At 44.4% G+C, this 15000-nt stretch overlaps 1 protein-coding gene across 7 annotated transcripts in view; it reads left to right on the top strand.

The window, feature by feature from the left end:
* Nucleotides 1-15000, top strand: part of LOC123504842 (ankyrin repeat and fibronectin type-III domain-containing protein 1-like) — a 447143-nt gene that overhangs the window by 403309 nt on the left and 28834 nt on the right. For 6 of the 7 annotated variants that reach the window (XM_045255727.1, XM_045255724.1, XM_045255725.1 and 3 more), the window contains one exon: nucleotides 12941-12982. The exons of the other annotated variant lie outside the window; for it this stretch is intronic. In XM_045255727.1, the coding sequence (XP_045111662.1) occupies nucleotides 12941-12982 (42 nt within the window). The remainder of the gene's footprint in view (nucleotides 1-12940; nucleotides 12983-15000) is intronic. 7 annotated transcript variants of the gene reach the window in all.

The following is a 15000-nucleotide window of genomic DNA, read 5'->3' as shown; positions in this document are numbered from 1 at the left end:
TTTGACCTTTTTTAATTCTCTCTCTCTCTCTCTCTCTCTCTCTCTCTCTCTCTCTCTCTCTCTCTCTCTCTCTCTCTCTCTCTCTCTCTCTCTCTCCTTGTTCTCCCTCCTCACTCTCTGTTTCCCTTTGTTTTGGGAGAAAAGTTTATACGGTTGCTAATTGCGACTGGTCAGTCTCTCTCTCTCTCTCTCTCTCTCTCTCTCTCTCTCTCTCTCTCTCTCTCTCTCTCTGGCTTGCTTTCTCATTTTCATGGTTTATTTGTTGGATTGTTTAGAGAGGGGGAGTTGGTAGTAATATAGTAGTAGTAGTAGGAGGAGGAGGAGGGGAGGAGGAGGAGCAGCAGCAGTGAATAGCATACTTGTAGAAGTAGTAGTAGTAGCAACAGCAGTATTAGTATCAAATAAAATTCTTCCTTCTGTGGATGAAACTTTAGATAGTTCATTATCTTCTGAGGTTCCAGGAGACTGCAGGGACAGTGAGGGCGAGTGGAGGGAGGTAAGAGAGGAGGAGGAGGAGGAGGCGTTGTTAAGTTATAGACAAGCATCGTATAATAACTATTTAACGTTGAAGGAGTCTTGTGTATGGTGTTTCATTTTATAGTGATGGGGGTGGATGAGGTACCGAATAGGTGAATATTCTGAGTGGGGGCGAAGAAAGTGTTTATGGTGGAGGACTGTAGTGAAAGTGGTTGTATGTGGATGCAGTGTGGCGGAAGTGGAGGTGTGTGAATATTCTTGGATATGGTGACAGATGGGAAAGTATTGAAGGGGAGGTGATGATGGGAGACATGAGGGAGGTGGAGTGTGGTGGTGTGGTGGAGATGGTGATGATGGTGATGATGGTGGTAGGGATGGTGGTGTGGTGGAAGAGGGATGCAGGTCACCGCTCTCATCATTGTGCAAGTCATTTAGGCACACACACACACACACACACACACACACACACACACACACACACACACACAAATAATTTTATGTACACATGTGTACAGTATAGTTACTGCGCCCCGGTTACACCGCTTACACGTTCATGTACGTAATTAGAGACAGCGTTATTTACGTAAACTGTTGCACGTAGTGATTGTGCTGGCATTTCCCCTTCCTGTGTATGTGTGTGTGTGTGTGTGTGTGTGTGTGTGTGTGTGTGTGTGTGTGTGTGTGTGTGTGTGTGTGTGTGTGTGTGTGTGTGTGTGTGTGGATAACATTATGTACATTCTTTTTTCAGCTACAGTAGGGGTTTGCAAACTAATTTTCTAATCTGTTTTACTGTTATTATTATTCTTGCAACTACAACTACAACAACTACTACTACTACTACTACTACTACTACTACTACTACTACTACTACATCCAAATTTATCACCATACTTATCTCCTCTTTTGATTTTGATTTACGCACTTTACTACACTACAATAATTGCTTAAATACACTCTTGACATAACTTACTCTCGTCATAGAGAGAAAAAAAGCAAAAAAGATTACACAGAACTTGTACAGAAGATATAATGTTTCTTTCGTATATATACTTATCACACCGGAGGCATTCACTAGACATCCATTCATAATCACACGTTAATGATGGAAAATATAGAAGGTTAGTGTCGCCTTTACTGTCTTTGAGTAATAGTGTTGTAGTAGGAGGAAGCAAAAGTAGTAGTAGTACTAGTGGTGGTGGTGATGGTAGTAGTAGTATTAGTAGTGATGGTTATAGCTGTTGATAATGATGTTCTTGTTCTTGTCTTTTTTTTTTTTTTTTTATTGTTATATATGTATGTTCAGTAGGAGTATAGCAATATTGACAGTACAAGAGGTAATGGTAGTGGTAGTTGTTGTAGTTGTTGTTGCTGTTGTTATGGAACTTGCTATTGTTGTCCTTGTCATGTTAGCAGTTCAAAGTTGTAATGGTTACTGTGGTATTGAATGTGGTGTTGGATGTGGTGTTGGCGACGTGACACTTCCACACCTCCATGCACTAACACAATGGCAGTTGATGGATTTATTCTCTTTTTTTTCGGGCTTGTAAGTAGTAACTATTTTATTTGTCATTGTTACTGACGTGTTAGTTATGTTGACAGTAATGGCGAAGACGTGACACCTCCCACACCTCCATCCACACACATAATGGCGGGTGTTGGCGGTGATGGTAATTGGTAATGTCTTTCCGCCAGCCCCGTGACTCAGTGCTCGGATGCTGCTGCGACACTCCAAACGCTCTGAGGGACAGGAAGTTTTGGGTGTGGGAAGTGAATTTAGCACACACACACACACACACACACACACACACACACACACACACACACACACACACACACACACACACTAACTAGTATACCTATGTAATCTGCTACTTTTCCTTTTTTTTATGGTGGTTTCCTTTTTTTCTTTTATTTATGTAGCTTTGAAAAAATTAGAAAAAACTTATGAGAACACACACACACACACACACACACACACACACACACACACACACACACACACACACACACACACACACACACACACACACACACACACACACACACACACACACACACACACACACACACACACACAGACACGCACGCCCGGTAGCTCAGTGGTTTGAGCGCTGGCTTCACAAGCCAGAGGACCGGGGTTCGATTCCCCGGCCGGGTGGAGATATTTGGGTGTGTCTCCTTTCACGTGTAGCCCCTGTTCACCTAGCAGTGAGTAGGTACGGGATGTAAATCAAGGAGTTGTGACCTTTTGTCCCGGTGTGTGGTGTGTGCCTGGTCTCAGGCCTATCCGAAGATCGGAAATAATGAACCCTGAGCTCGCTCCGTAGGGTAACGTCTGGCTGTCTCGTCAGAGACTGCAGCAGATCAAACAGTGAAACACACATACACACAACACACACACACACACACCGCGTAGTGTAGTGGTTAGCACGCTCGACTCACAATCGAGAGGGCCGGGTTCGAATCCTGGTAAGCGGCGAGGCAAATGGGCAAGCCTCTTAATGTGTGGCCCCTGTTCACCTAGCAGTAAATAGGTACGGGATGTAACTCGAGGGGTTGTGGCCCCGCTTTCCCGGTGTGTGAGTGTGTTGTGGTCTCAGTCCTACCCGAAGATCGGTCTATGAGCTCTGAGCTCGCTCCGTAATGGGGAAGAATGGCTGGGTGACCAGCTGGCGATCGAGGAGGTGAATTACACACACACACACACACACACACACACTGTTCTTTGTCTCTCGTTTATTTAAATGTTCTGGAAAAACGACGATGAGAAACTTAATAATGCAGGGGTTAAAAAAGCACCTAAGGTATGCAGCATGTAGTAAATGTCACCTGTTGGCCACCAGCGCCCCGAGGCCGGCTGGACGCCGGCGGTACTCGTTCACATCCCGCAGGCGACGCAAGAAGGTCACACTGACGACGATCGAGTTTTGCTACGACGGAATTATTAGAGAGGACACAGGATTTTTCCTACTGTTGCCTATTCTACGTCGTTGTTGTTTTTTTCCTGCTCCCATTGTGTCCTTTGACTAAAAAAAATGGATGTAGTTAGGCTGGCTTTTACAAGAGGACAAGGTCAATAGCATTCAGGGTCTGCCACGTGTAAATATCCTTCTTTCTTGCAATTTTTCTTGTTTTCATGTTCTTATGAGTTATGGTGCCATAGTTATGTTGTCACTGCCGAGTTATTGAAGGGTTTTGCAGTAAGATAAGGTCAGTTTCATACAGGATCTGCCACGTATGGATTTTTGTTTTATTTTTTTTGTAATCTTTGTTATGTTTTCATGTTTTTTATGCGTCATGGCGCCATAGTTCTGATATTAACATGGTGTTAGTTTAGAGTTGTGAGAAAGCGGTACGTACACTCTCTCTCTCTCTCTCTCTCTCTCTCTCTCTCTCTCTCTCTCTCTCTCTCTCTCTCTCTCTCTCTCTCTCTCTCTCTCTCTCTCTCTCTCTCTCTCTCTCTCTCTCTCTCTCTCTCTCTCTCTCTCTCTCTCTCTCTCTCTCTCTCCACCAATATACTGCCGTGAGCAAGATGCGAATTTCCAACTTTTCAGCCACAAGCATTAGTACTGTATCACATAACCCTCCTTATTTATTTATTTACTTATTTATGTTGTTGTTGTTGTCGTTGTTGTTGTTGTTGTTTTCGTTGTTATTGTTATTGCTATGTATTTGATGATGTTGCTCTTGTTTTTGTTGTTTTATCCTTGTTGTTGTTATTGTTGCCTGTTGTTTGATTATTCTTGTTGCTGTTTGCTGGCCTGGTTTTGCTTGTTTGCTTGTTTTATGTTGTTAATGTTGTTATTGCTACTATGTGTGTATGGTTGTCGTTGATATTGTTGTCGTTGATGTCCTTGTCGTTGTCGTCCTCGTCGTCGTTGTTGTTGTTGTTGTTGTTGTTGTTGTTGTTGATGTTGATATTTATGTTTGCTGTTTATTTAGCAGCATTTTGTTATATACGAATATATTTTGTTTGTTTGTTTGTTTCTCTGTTATCATTACATTAATAATATGCATTGAAATCAACCACTATTTCATTCATTAGTTATTCACCACCACCACTCGTCACACACACACCTCTGAGAGCGACACCATGAGGTTTAGTGTTCAGCAAGACGGAAGTGTATAAATCCTACATGTAAAGGTAAACTGGTCCCGGCATCGGCATTTCCCCTTTTTTTTTTTTTTTTTTTTCGGCGGGAGAAGCAACAAGCGGCAACATAGGGGAAAGTGTCGATAGAAAAGGAACGAACAGTTATTTACTATACATACATACATACATACATACATCTGTCTGTCAGGGTTTTGAGGAAGCATCAACAGCTTCTTCCAATCATTCATCCTCCACTCTTCTGTCTTTCGTCTTGGCCACACCGCAGAGACACTTTACGGTCTCACCCCCTCTCCTTTCACTTCTCTGTTATGCCTCAGGGCTGTTCTACTATTCCAAAATTACCTTCCCGTTACTCTAATCGTTCACCTGTTATTTTCATGTATTCGGAGCATGATGTTTGTTAACTATTATGATACACGTATGCTGTTCTTTGTTATGTGGTGTGGTGTGGTGTGGTGTGGTGGTTCAGTTTGTTATGGTGCATTGCTGTGTGGTGTACCGAGCTCCTAGGTGACGGAGAGCAACTGGGAGAGGTGGTGGTTGTGGTGGTGATAGTGGTGGTGGGTGGGCCTCGCCTTCCCAGAGCCACATCCTGAAACCTGGCGCGTCTCGGCGGGTGAGTAGAGTGAGTCACCTGCCCCGACGGGTGGGTGTTGCGTCACCTGTGTGTGGGTGTGGGTGTGGGTGGGAAGGAGTGTGGCTGGGTGGATGGGTAGGCAGAGAGAGAGAGAGAGTGTGTGTGTGTGTGTGTGTGTGTGTGTGTGTGTGTGTGTATGTGTGTCAGGAGTTACCATCTTTCCCCAAGTACCAACCACTAAGCACGTTTTAGTGGCGGTCAGGTTGAATCAGCTTATATCTTGGGAGTCATGTGTCACATCCTTGGAGTTTCCTTGCCTTGCATCTCAACACCTGCGTGTGTGCGGCGTAAGGACCGCACACTATATACTTGAGTCTCTCGTATTTCAAAAGTACATAACATCATTTTCGTTCGCGCTCTTATGGTTTCCTTACGCTGACGGGGACAAAGTTTTGAGGTATCGTTGGGAATGTTTTTTTATGCATTTTTTTGGTGGTGGTAACATTAAGTTGTCAAAGATAAAGTGCAATTTTGTACTCAATTTCGAACTAACTCTGAGGAATTAGCACTTGAATATATACAATGGGCTCTTTTTTTTCAGTTTTGTTGCTCTGGCATAGAATTCTCATCACGTGAAAAAGTGGCTTCTCTTTCTAAGACGCAGAACGACAATGCATTGGTTTGAGGTGTATATAGCTGGCGAGGCTGCATTCGTGGGAAAACACACACACGCTTCACGGACCTTTCAGAAATCGTACCCTGTGTTCTGTGTTTTGATAGGGAAGCGGTGGTGTGTGATTGGCGCCATGTATAGGTGAAGGGAACGAGTGTCTGTTGTTGTTTAGTGCAGCGTTGCCTCGACCTTCGGAGTCCATTGACACAGTACTTACCCCTCAAAACACACACACACACACACACACACACACACACACACACACACACACACACACACACACACACACACACTAGTTATTCATCAATTTCGGCGGTGCGTAGTACGTGTCCCATCGTGGCCTGCGTAGCCTGACATACCGTTGCCCTTATTGAGATGTAACTGTGGCACGAGGGAGTGTGTGTACCCGCGATGCACGCCCCTGGACCAGCCATTGCCCACCTCTGAGGATAGAACTTTTTGTAATATATCTATGTCCGTCATGATTGTTTGTTCTAATAATTTTGCTTATTTTCAAGTGATTTACTCAGGTGTCATTTAGTTTCAGATTGAGTGCCGGTATACTTTGGATAGTCTCTCTCTCTCTCTCTCTCTCTCTCTCTCTCTCTCTCTCTCTCTCTCTCTCTCTCTCTCTCTCTCTCTCTCTCTCTCTCTCTCTCTCTCTCAAATCAGTACTACATCAAGCATTGCTGGAAATATAACAAAACGTAACAGAGTATCGTCCTTAGATTCATCTCATCATAAACTTTCTAAAATTGATGCATGGCTGGCAGAGGCTGATTTGACACCCTTGTTCCTATTTGCATGAGTTGCGTGCCTGGTGCAGCCGAGGCCACTTTTTCTGTATCTTATGTACTGAATCAGCGAGGCGGTGCTGTGGGGGCCGGGGAAGGGAAGGGGAAGAGGAAGAGAGCTGAGCTGTGCATCAGGCTTGGCTGCCTTCCATTTATTTGCTTTACCGAACAAGAATTCACAATCAACCCACGTGTGCTTGAGTTCGTTGACATCATGAAACCTTCGAAAATAACCAATATCAGCGCTCCCTCACTTAGTATGTTATTGTAGCATCAATTTACCTCTCCAGCCAAACTCCGAGTCCTGCTCTCGCCAATGACTAACGTACAGCTTCTCAAGGGACGGAGAGAGCGGGCACGTAAGCAGTGACGCAATGGGTCTTGTAACTGAGGTGTTTGTCCGCTGTGTAATGTGCGAGGTGATCGTGGCGGGGAAGGGACGGGGAGGGGAGATACTTGTTGAGCCAGGCTTCTCCCTCACTCCTGGTAATGTTCTTAATCTTTTTCCTCTTCTTTCCTTCTCTTTTTTCGTTTTTTGTAGTCTTTCTAGATACTTGTTGGAGCATCTTGTACACTTCCGTGCTGCTTCTTGATGTAGATTTAGTGGGTTAATGTTTGACTTCACACCTGATTCCGCGCTCTTGCCTAACGTGAAGGATTTATGTAAGATAATGTGCATGATTTGCGTTTTTAATAAGAGTCTAAATTGGCTTCATTTTTTTTTTTTTTTTTTTTTTTTTTTAACTTTAACATTATTTTTTGGTGGCTCGGATCACCGAAAAGATTTATGAACGATAGTTACCCCTATATATTGGCTTTGTGGTCTCCGTTTTCTGTGTTGATGGAGGAAAGTCTGGTGGCGGAGAGGGTGGGCGGCTGGGAGGGGCAGTGGGGGTCGGCGTGATCCCAGCAGCCAGTCTCCCTGCGTGATGGAATGTCCACAACCTCCGTGCGGCGTCCCTCCCAGCGCCTCGCCAGTGCCCTCGCCCCTGGTCCACCATTCATCCCGCCCACCCCCTGCCCTGTCCTGCCCTAGCCCTCCTCCCGCCAAACCCGGCCTGTGGAGCCACTCGTCCCTCACGCTTACACCGGACTGCGGGCTGAGTGGTCCCCGCAGCGGCAGGACGTTCATTTTCCCACCTGTGCCCCTCGGCCCCCTCCACTCCAGGCTCCCCATGCGCCTCACACGCCTCCGCCTCCGGTGTTCCCCAGGGCAGCTTGCTGAACGATCCCCCTCGCCCCTTAGATCTCACCCACCCAGCCACTCACCGTGACACACAAAGGGGTCCAAAGGTCACTCTCATTCGCCTGGGCTCGCCCGCCGCTCCTAACACCTGCCCGCCTCGCCTGGGTTCATGCGGGTCAGCGACAGCGACGATCGAGCTGTGATGCCGCCGAGTGTGTGGCCGCCCTAGGGCCGTCCTCTCGGCCTCCCCTTGAACAGTGACTTGGCCAGATTTGCTGCATCACCCGGACACCTTCTCTCCCCCTCTCCCCCTCCCGTTGTTCCCCTCACGACCCTCTCTGCTTTGCACCTCACCTCTCTTCTCCTCAGTCCTCACCTCTGCCGTACTCCCCTAAAACAAAGCACTGGAATCGCTGTACTTAGAGAGAAAGAGAGAGAGAGAGAGAGAGAGAGAGGGGGGGGGGAAGGAGATGAAGAATAAGATGAAGGAGAAGATGTATAGAGAAAAAAGAAAAAGAAATAATCTCAGATCGTGGCGTGTGTCGGGCCCTTCCATCCTCGCCGCTCGGTCAGCTGGCCCGGCTCTTTGTCTGGCAGGAGGAACTCTCGCCCAGCTGACCCGCGTTAAGAGGACCCAGGTGCCTCATTTCCGGCGAGTCCCGGTCACTGAGATCCCTGGTAGCCTGCGGAGCACAAGGGGGACGAGGAGGGAAGGAGGTCATGGCACGAAGGATGGTGGTGCTCGGGGCAGAGCAGCGTAAGCAGTGCGATTATAATGACAATAGTGGTGATGACGACGATGGTATCAGTGAGGGATGATAATTATAGTGCCGCTTATGCACGAGTGTTACGTGTTTCCTGTCATGAGACCTGTGCTTACAAAAACGATTCATGTGACCCATTTTTGCTGCCATTTCCTGCTGTCTCTCTTCTCGTGTTTCATCCTCAGCTCCTCCTCCCCCTCTTCTTCCTCCTTCTCCTTCACCCACTCACCTCCTCTACCGCTCTCCGCCCGACCATTCATCTCCTGCAGCAACCCTTCCCTCTTCTCTTCTCCATTGCAACCCTTCATTTACACCTCACAGTAGTAGTAGTAGTAGTAGTAGTAGTAGTAGTAGTAGTAGTAATGAAAGTGTGTGGGAAGGAAATGATGCGCGCTTGATTTTGTCGAAGATTTTGCTTCATTTATAAAGTAAAGACAATGTGAAAGTTTCTGAATGACATAATTTAGTATTGGAAATAGCTCTAAAATGCTCGCGCGTGCGCGCGCACACACACACACACACACACACACACACACACACACACACACACACACACACACACACACACACGCCCGGTAGCTCAGTGATTAGAGCGCTGGCTTCACAAGCCAGATGACCGGGGTTCGATTCCCCGGCCGGGTGGAGATATTTGGGTGTGTCTCCTTTCACGTGTAGCCCCTGTTCACCTAGCAGTGAGTAGGTACGGGATGTAAATCGAGGAGTTGTGACCTTGTTGTCCCGGTGTGTGGTGTGTGCCTGGTCTCAAACCTATCCCAAGATCGGAAATAATGAGCTCTGAGCTCGTTCCGTAGGGTAACGTCTGGCTGTCTCGTCAGAGACTGCAGCAGATCAAACAGTGAATTACACACACACACACACACACACACACACACACACACACACACACATCAAAGAGCCGCCGTCATTGTATCTGAAAAATGCAAACTCCACGTGCAACACATGCTGCTGGGAAAACCTCACTTCTTCTCTTACACCACATGACCAGACCTTCCACTGCTGTGGCTACAAACGTTACGGGGAAATGTAAGCTAGTTCTTTCTACTGCCTGTTATTGTATACTTCAACTCATTACTTGACATCATAATTGAGATAATCCTACACAACTAAAAGGAAAAATGACGCAATAGGAAAAGACAAAGGATAGAAGGAAAATGTGATAGAGACACGGAGAAAACAGAATAACATTGTATTTCCCAGAAAATATGTACTGTATCAGCAACTTTTTTTTTTCCTCCATTAAATAAACACAAACTTCTACTTATTGTAAGCCTTAGTTATTCGAAATGGTATTCATGTTAATATAATTGCCTCTCTAAAACCATAGCATTATATGTAGCCACTTTTATGTAACTCATATATACAATACCTACAAGTTTTCGCTCTCATTCAGTGATATCATTGCATTCATAAAACTGTATCTTATATTTATTCACTCTTAATAAATAGCAGCTCATAGATACACAACCTTCAAGTTTGTTCTCACTTAGCGTACCAGAAATAGAGTAAAGCACATATAAACACATGGACAGCGGTGGAATAGTGGATGTGACTCAGAGATGTGTTGTGCCGAACGAAGGCAGGAAGGAATATCAAACTAAGGCTCACACTCTCACGCTCAGCATCTCCCTCCCTTATAGACCTCCTTCAGTCTTTCCAATTACCATGCAAATAGTGAAGGGAAGGTAGCCTTGGTGGTGACGAATATCCACTTTAGCAAAGCCTTGGCCATGAGAGGGTATAATGGGAGGAAGAGTTGTTGTTAGGGAGAAAAGAGGAGGAGGAGTGTTGAAAAACAGAAGAGACAGACAGGATGTGCCTAGGATATACGAGTATATCCTACAAAAACCAGGGATGTGAAAAGGAGGGGGAGAAGGATGGGAGACAGAGAAGAAAAAAAAACGACGAAATAGGAGTAGATAGAAAGGAAACGAGTAGAGGAAGGAGTGAGAGTGGGAAAAGTAAGCAGCGCAACAGAAATTGGAATAGAGGTCGGAAACAGGAGAATAATATAAGAGAAAAATATAGATCAGATAATAATGATGCAGATGGGCTGTGTATAGGAGAAAAATCACAAAAAATACGAAGAGAAAAAAAAAAAGGAAAACAATGTCAAATAGAATAAGAAAATGAAAAAGAGAGAAAGGGAAACTATACAAAAATTATATAATAAACAAAAATGTATTAGAGATGACGTTTATGTAAATATGTTTATGGAAAAACGGCCAAAATGGGAACAAGATGACGAGAGGGAAGGAGAGTAGAAGGGAGGGGAGCGAAGTGAGGTGATGCAGCGAAAGGCATGATGGGAAAGGAAGGGAGACGTGCGCAAGGTTAGCGGCGTCTAGGCCACGCATCTGCAATTCATTAGGTGTCGTGATAGACTTCCCCTATTTTGTGGCGATCATTTTCATAACTCGCTTTCTCCCTGCTGCGTGAAGTTCTTGCTGTAGTTGTCGTCGTTGTTGTTTTTTATCCTCGTCTTTGTCGTCCGGATGTGTGTGTGTGTGTGTGTGTGTGTGTGTGTGTGTGTGTGTGTGTGTGTGTGCGTGATTATTTACTCAATGTTAGGAAATCGTAGCGTCAGCAAGGGTTGGTGGGTCGTGTTGTTTTTTATCCTCGTCTTTGTCGTCCGGATGTATGTGTGTGTGTGTGTGTGTGTGTGTGTGTGTGTGTGTGTGTGTGTGTGTGTGTGTGTGTGTGTGCGTGCGTGATTATTTACTCAATGTTAGGAAATCGTAGCGTCAGCAAGGGTTGGTGGGTCGTGTACCACAAAGGACAGCGTGGAGAACATGCGTGTCGCTCCTTCTGGTGTGTGTGTCTGTGTGTGTGTGTTAAAGGATAGTCTAATGGGGTGTTCACACTTCTCGTAACGTTTCATAATATCGTGATACTGGGAGATGCTAACGATTTTTTTTTTTTTTTTTTTTTTTTTTTTTTTTGAGCGTGGAGAATTACTTCGATGAATTTATGGAAGAGCTTGAAAATAAAGAATAAGTAAACAAAGAACATCATGTACGTAAGAATGACTCAGTTGACTCCGTGTTGTTTTTTGTTTTTGGTTTTTTTGTTTTTTAATTGTGTGTGTGTGTGTGTGTGTGTGTGTGTGTGTGTGTGTGTAAGGGCGTGTTTACGAAGGAGTCAAGCATTATTGTACACTGCCATTGTTAGTAGTGTTCCTGAAGTCATTTGGTTTGCTCGTAATCTATCAGTTGTCAGAAGAGTTGAGATGAAGGGGAAAAACCCTGAGCAGTGGAAGTGTCTATGATATGTTACTCCACTTCTGATAACGGCTGTGAACTGTGAGCTGAAGAACAAAAGCACATAAATGAATAAGGAAAAAAAAAGGAAAGATGAGGGCAAGGAAGAACGTAAGAAAGAAAAAGGAAAAAAGAAAGAGGAAAAAGAAGAAAGGATGGGCAGGATAAGATAAAAATAAACTCCGGATTAGTGAACTTTTAGTAACGTTCTTTTTTTTCAAACGTTTTGATAAATTACACAAAGGTTGGAAAAAATCAAATTGAACTCTGACGCACTGCTTTGGTCGTTTCCGTGTCCCTTCCTCTGCCACAGGGACAGGCTCACTGACCTGTGTACAAATGTGTGTTAGTCGTCCCTCACTTCCCTTTCCCTGGCATGGCGCGCGGATCTAAGCCTCTGTGTGCCAGTATGTATCAGCATTGTTCTTTTATTTCATCGTTTGTCGCGGACGTGACTCTTCATGTAGCGAATGCATTAATCACATCACACTGAATAGGAATGCTTTGTAACATTAAACAGCTGGTGTTATTCGTTGAAACAGAAAGGCTGTGTATGGAAGTTAGATCACAAGACATTTTCTCTGTCCGTGGTTAAAAGTCTTGTGTTTCATCTACTGTGTGTTATAAATCGTCTTCTACCAATACGTGTAAACTAAGACATTGTATTATTAGCCCCCTGAATCTGACAACATTTTTTTCATATCCTTACCTGGTCAAAGATTAGAATATTTTATGGAGGTTTATTGGTTACTGTCTTATTACAATACCAATATCTTCTGCTCCATCAAAAAGCTTTAGTTTCATACAACTCTGACTATTACAGTAGACTATTTCAGTGAGTTCCAAAGGTTATTCAGATTTTAAGGGTTAATAGCACTTCCTTCATCCATTTTTGTGGTGTATACTTCACTTTATCACTTGTTCCCTCAACCCTTTACTCGTTGTAATGTTGGTGATTCCATGTTGATTCTCATGAGTGTGTATCTGTCAGGGCACAGAATTTGATGTTTGATGATGTGTTGTATGTAGCGTGACTCAGCGTTGTCTGTACTAACGGTGATTTTATTTCCTCAACAGGTGAGTGGAGCAAGTCTTTGGGCATGCCGGCAGCGTGTTCAGGTAAGACCTCACATGTTGCGCTCGAGCGGCACGCGTATGAATGAAACAAAACGAGGGATATCTTATTGGCACACATTCTGAAACATTTTGCACTCTCACCACGTCTATTTTTTTAAGGCTACAGAAGTGATTATTCAGATTCTCACGAGTGTTTCTCCAGTTGATAATGAAGAAATCCTGTTAATCTATCAATAGAACCATGAAACACCCTAAAAAATGTTGTCACTCCATCTATAGCCTTATGTAAGTAGCGGAGGTGCGACGTAAAAGTGTTTCAGCATATGGTTCATTACCCCCCCACCAAACACACATACACACACACAGTTTGAAAAGACACATGTGTTCTGTTCATGAGTCAGCGTTGCGTTGAAACTATGTGGCATCTTTGGTTGAGTCGGTGAGGCCCCGAGAGTAGTGAGCCCTCCTCCTGCGGCGCCAAAACCAAAGGGTAGCCGGCAAAAGTCCCTAATGAACAGCCGCCACGCGTTGTCCCGCAGGCAACACATTGTTTAAGGATAGAAAGGACAACGGCAGCAGCGGGAAGGATCGTGGAGAAGGGGGAGGGGGTGAGTCAAGGCGGAGTGAGGTAGAGAAGGAAGCAGCGGTTGGCACTTCCTGCGTGTGGTGCCGGCAGCTGGTGACACTCTACACTTCTTGGCCCACCCACTCCCCGCCTCCACTCCAACCACTGGCACGCGCCCCTCCTATCTCATCCGGTCGGTTAGGGCCACGTGGTGTTGTGAAGGGAGGGTGTAGAAGCACCTCACCGCTGGGTCAGGGAGGCGGGAGGCTGTTTGTTGTTGCCGCACGACCCTTAATGGACAGCACCTCGTCAGATTAGTTTTCCTTGAATCTTCTTACTTCATCTGCGAATTGAGAGGAAGGGGAGGCTTCGCTTTGCTCAGAAATAGGAAACTAGAACAATTAGTAAGGCCTTTCTTCTTATGCTTCTTCTGTTTCTGTTACTACTTTCACCACGTCTTATTTCTTCTTCTTTTTTTTTTATATATATATACCATGTGGGCTTTTCACGGAAATTTATGGGCTAAAGGGGATACTTTTTAGGGTACCTTCTATCTCAAAGCCCACCCGCTAGGAAACCGTTGCCCTGAGTAAGGAAGCCCAACCTACACTCAGACCGTGGACAGGATTCGAACCCGTGCGCTTGGAGACCTCTAGGATCCCAAAGCACGCATCTTCTTCTTCTTCTTCTTCTTCTTCTTCTTCTTCTTCTTCTTCTTCTTCTTCTTCTTCTTCTTCTTCTTCTTCTTCTTCTTCTTCTTCTTCTTCTTCTTCTTCTTCTTCTTCTTCTTCTTCTTCTTCTTCTTCTTCTTCTTCTTCTTCTTCTTCTTCTTCTTCTTCTTCTTCTTCTTCTTCTTCTTCTTCTTCTTCTTCTTCTTCTTCTTCTTCTTCTTCTTCTTCTTCTTCTTCTTCTTCTTCTTCTTCTTCTTCTTCTTCTTCTTCTTCTTCTTCTTCTTCTTCTTCTTCTTCTTCTTCTTCTTCTTCTTCTTCTTCTTCTTCTTCTTCTTCTTCTTCTTCTTCTTCTTCTTCTTCTTCTTCTTCTTCTTCTTCTTCTTCTTCTTCTTCTTCTTCTTCTTCTTCTTCTTCTTCTTCTTCTTCTTCTTCTTCTTCTTCTTCTTCTTCTTCTTCTTCTTCTTCTTCTTCTTCTTCTTCTTCTTCTTCTTCTTCTTCTTCTTCTTCTTCTTCTTCTTCTTCTTCTTCTTCTTCTTCTTCTTCTTCTTCTTCTTCTTCTTCTTCTTCTTCTTCTTCTTCTTCTTCTTCTTCTTCTTCTTCTTCTTCTTCTTCTTCTTCTTCTTCTTCTTCTTCTTCTTCTTCTTCTTCTTCTTCTTCTTCTTCTTCTTCTTCTTCTTCTTCTTCTTCTTCTTCTTCTTCTTCTTCTTCTTCTTCTTCTTCTTCTTCTTCTTCTTCTTCTTCTTCTTCTTCTTCTTCTTCTTCTTCTTCTTCTTCTTCTTCTTCTTCTTCTTCTTCTTCTTCTTCTTCTTCTTCTTCTTCTTCTT

Source organism: Portunus trituberculatus, chromosome 17 (genome assembly GCF_017591435.1).
Source record: "Portunus trituberculatus isolate SZX2019 chromosome 17, ASM1759143v1, whole genome shotgun sequence".
Classification (NCBI taxonomy): Eukaryota; Metazoa; Arthropoda; class Malacostraca; order Decapoda; family Portunidae; genus Portunus; species Portunus trituberculatus.
Note: the sequence above shows the minus strand (reverse complement) of the source record. Positions and strands in the feature narration are given on the sequence as shown.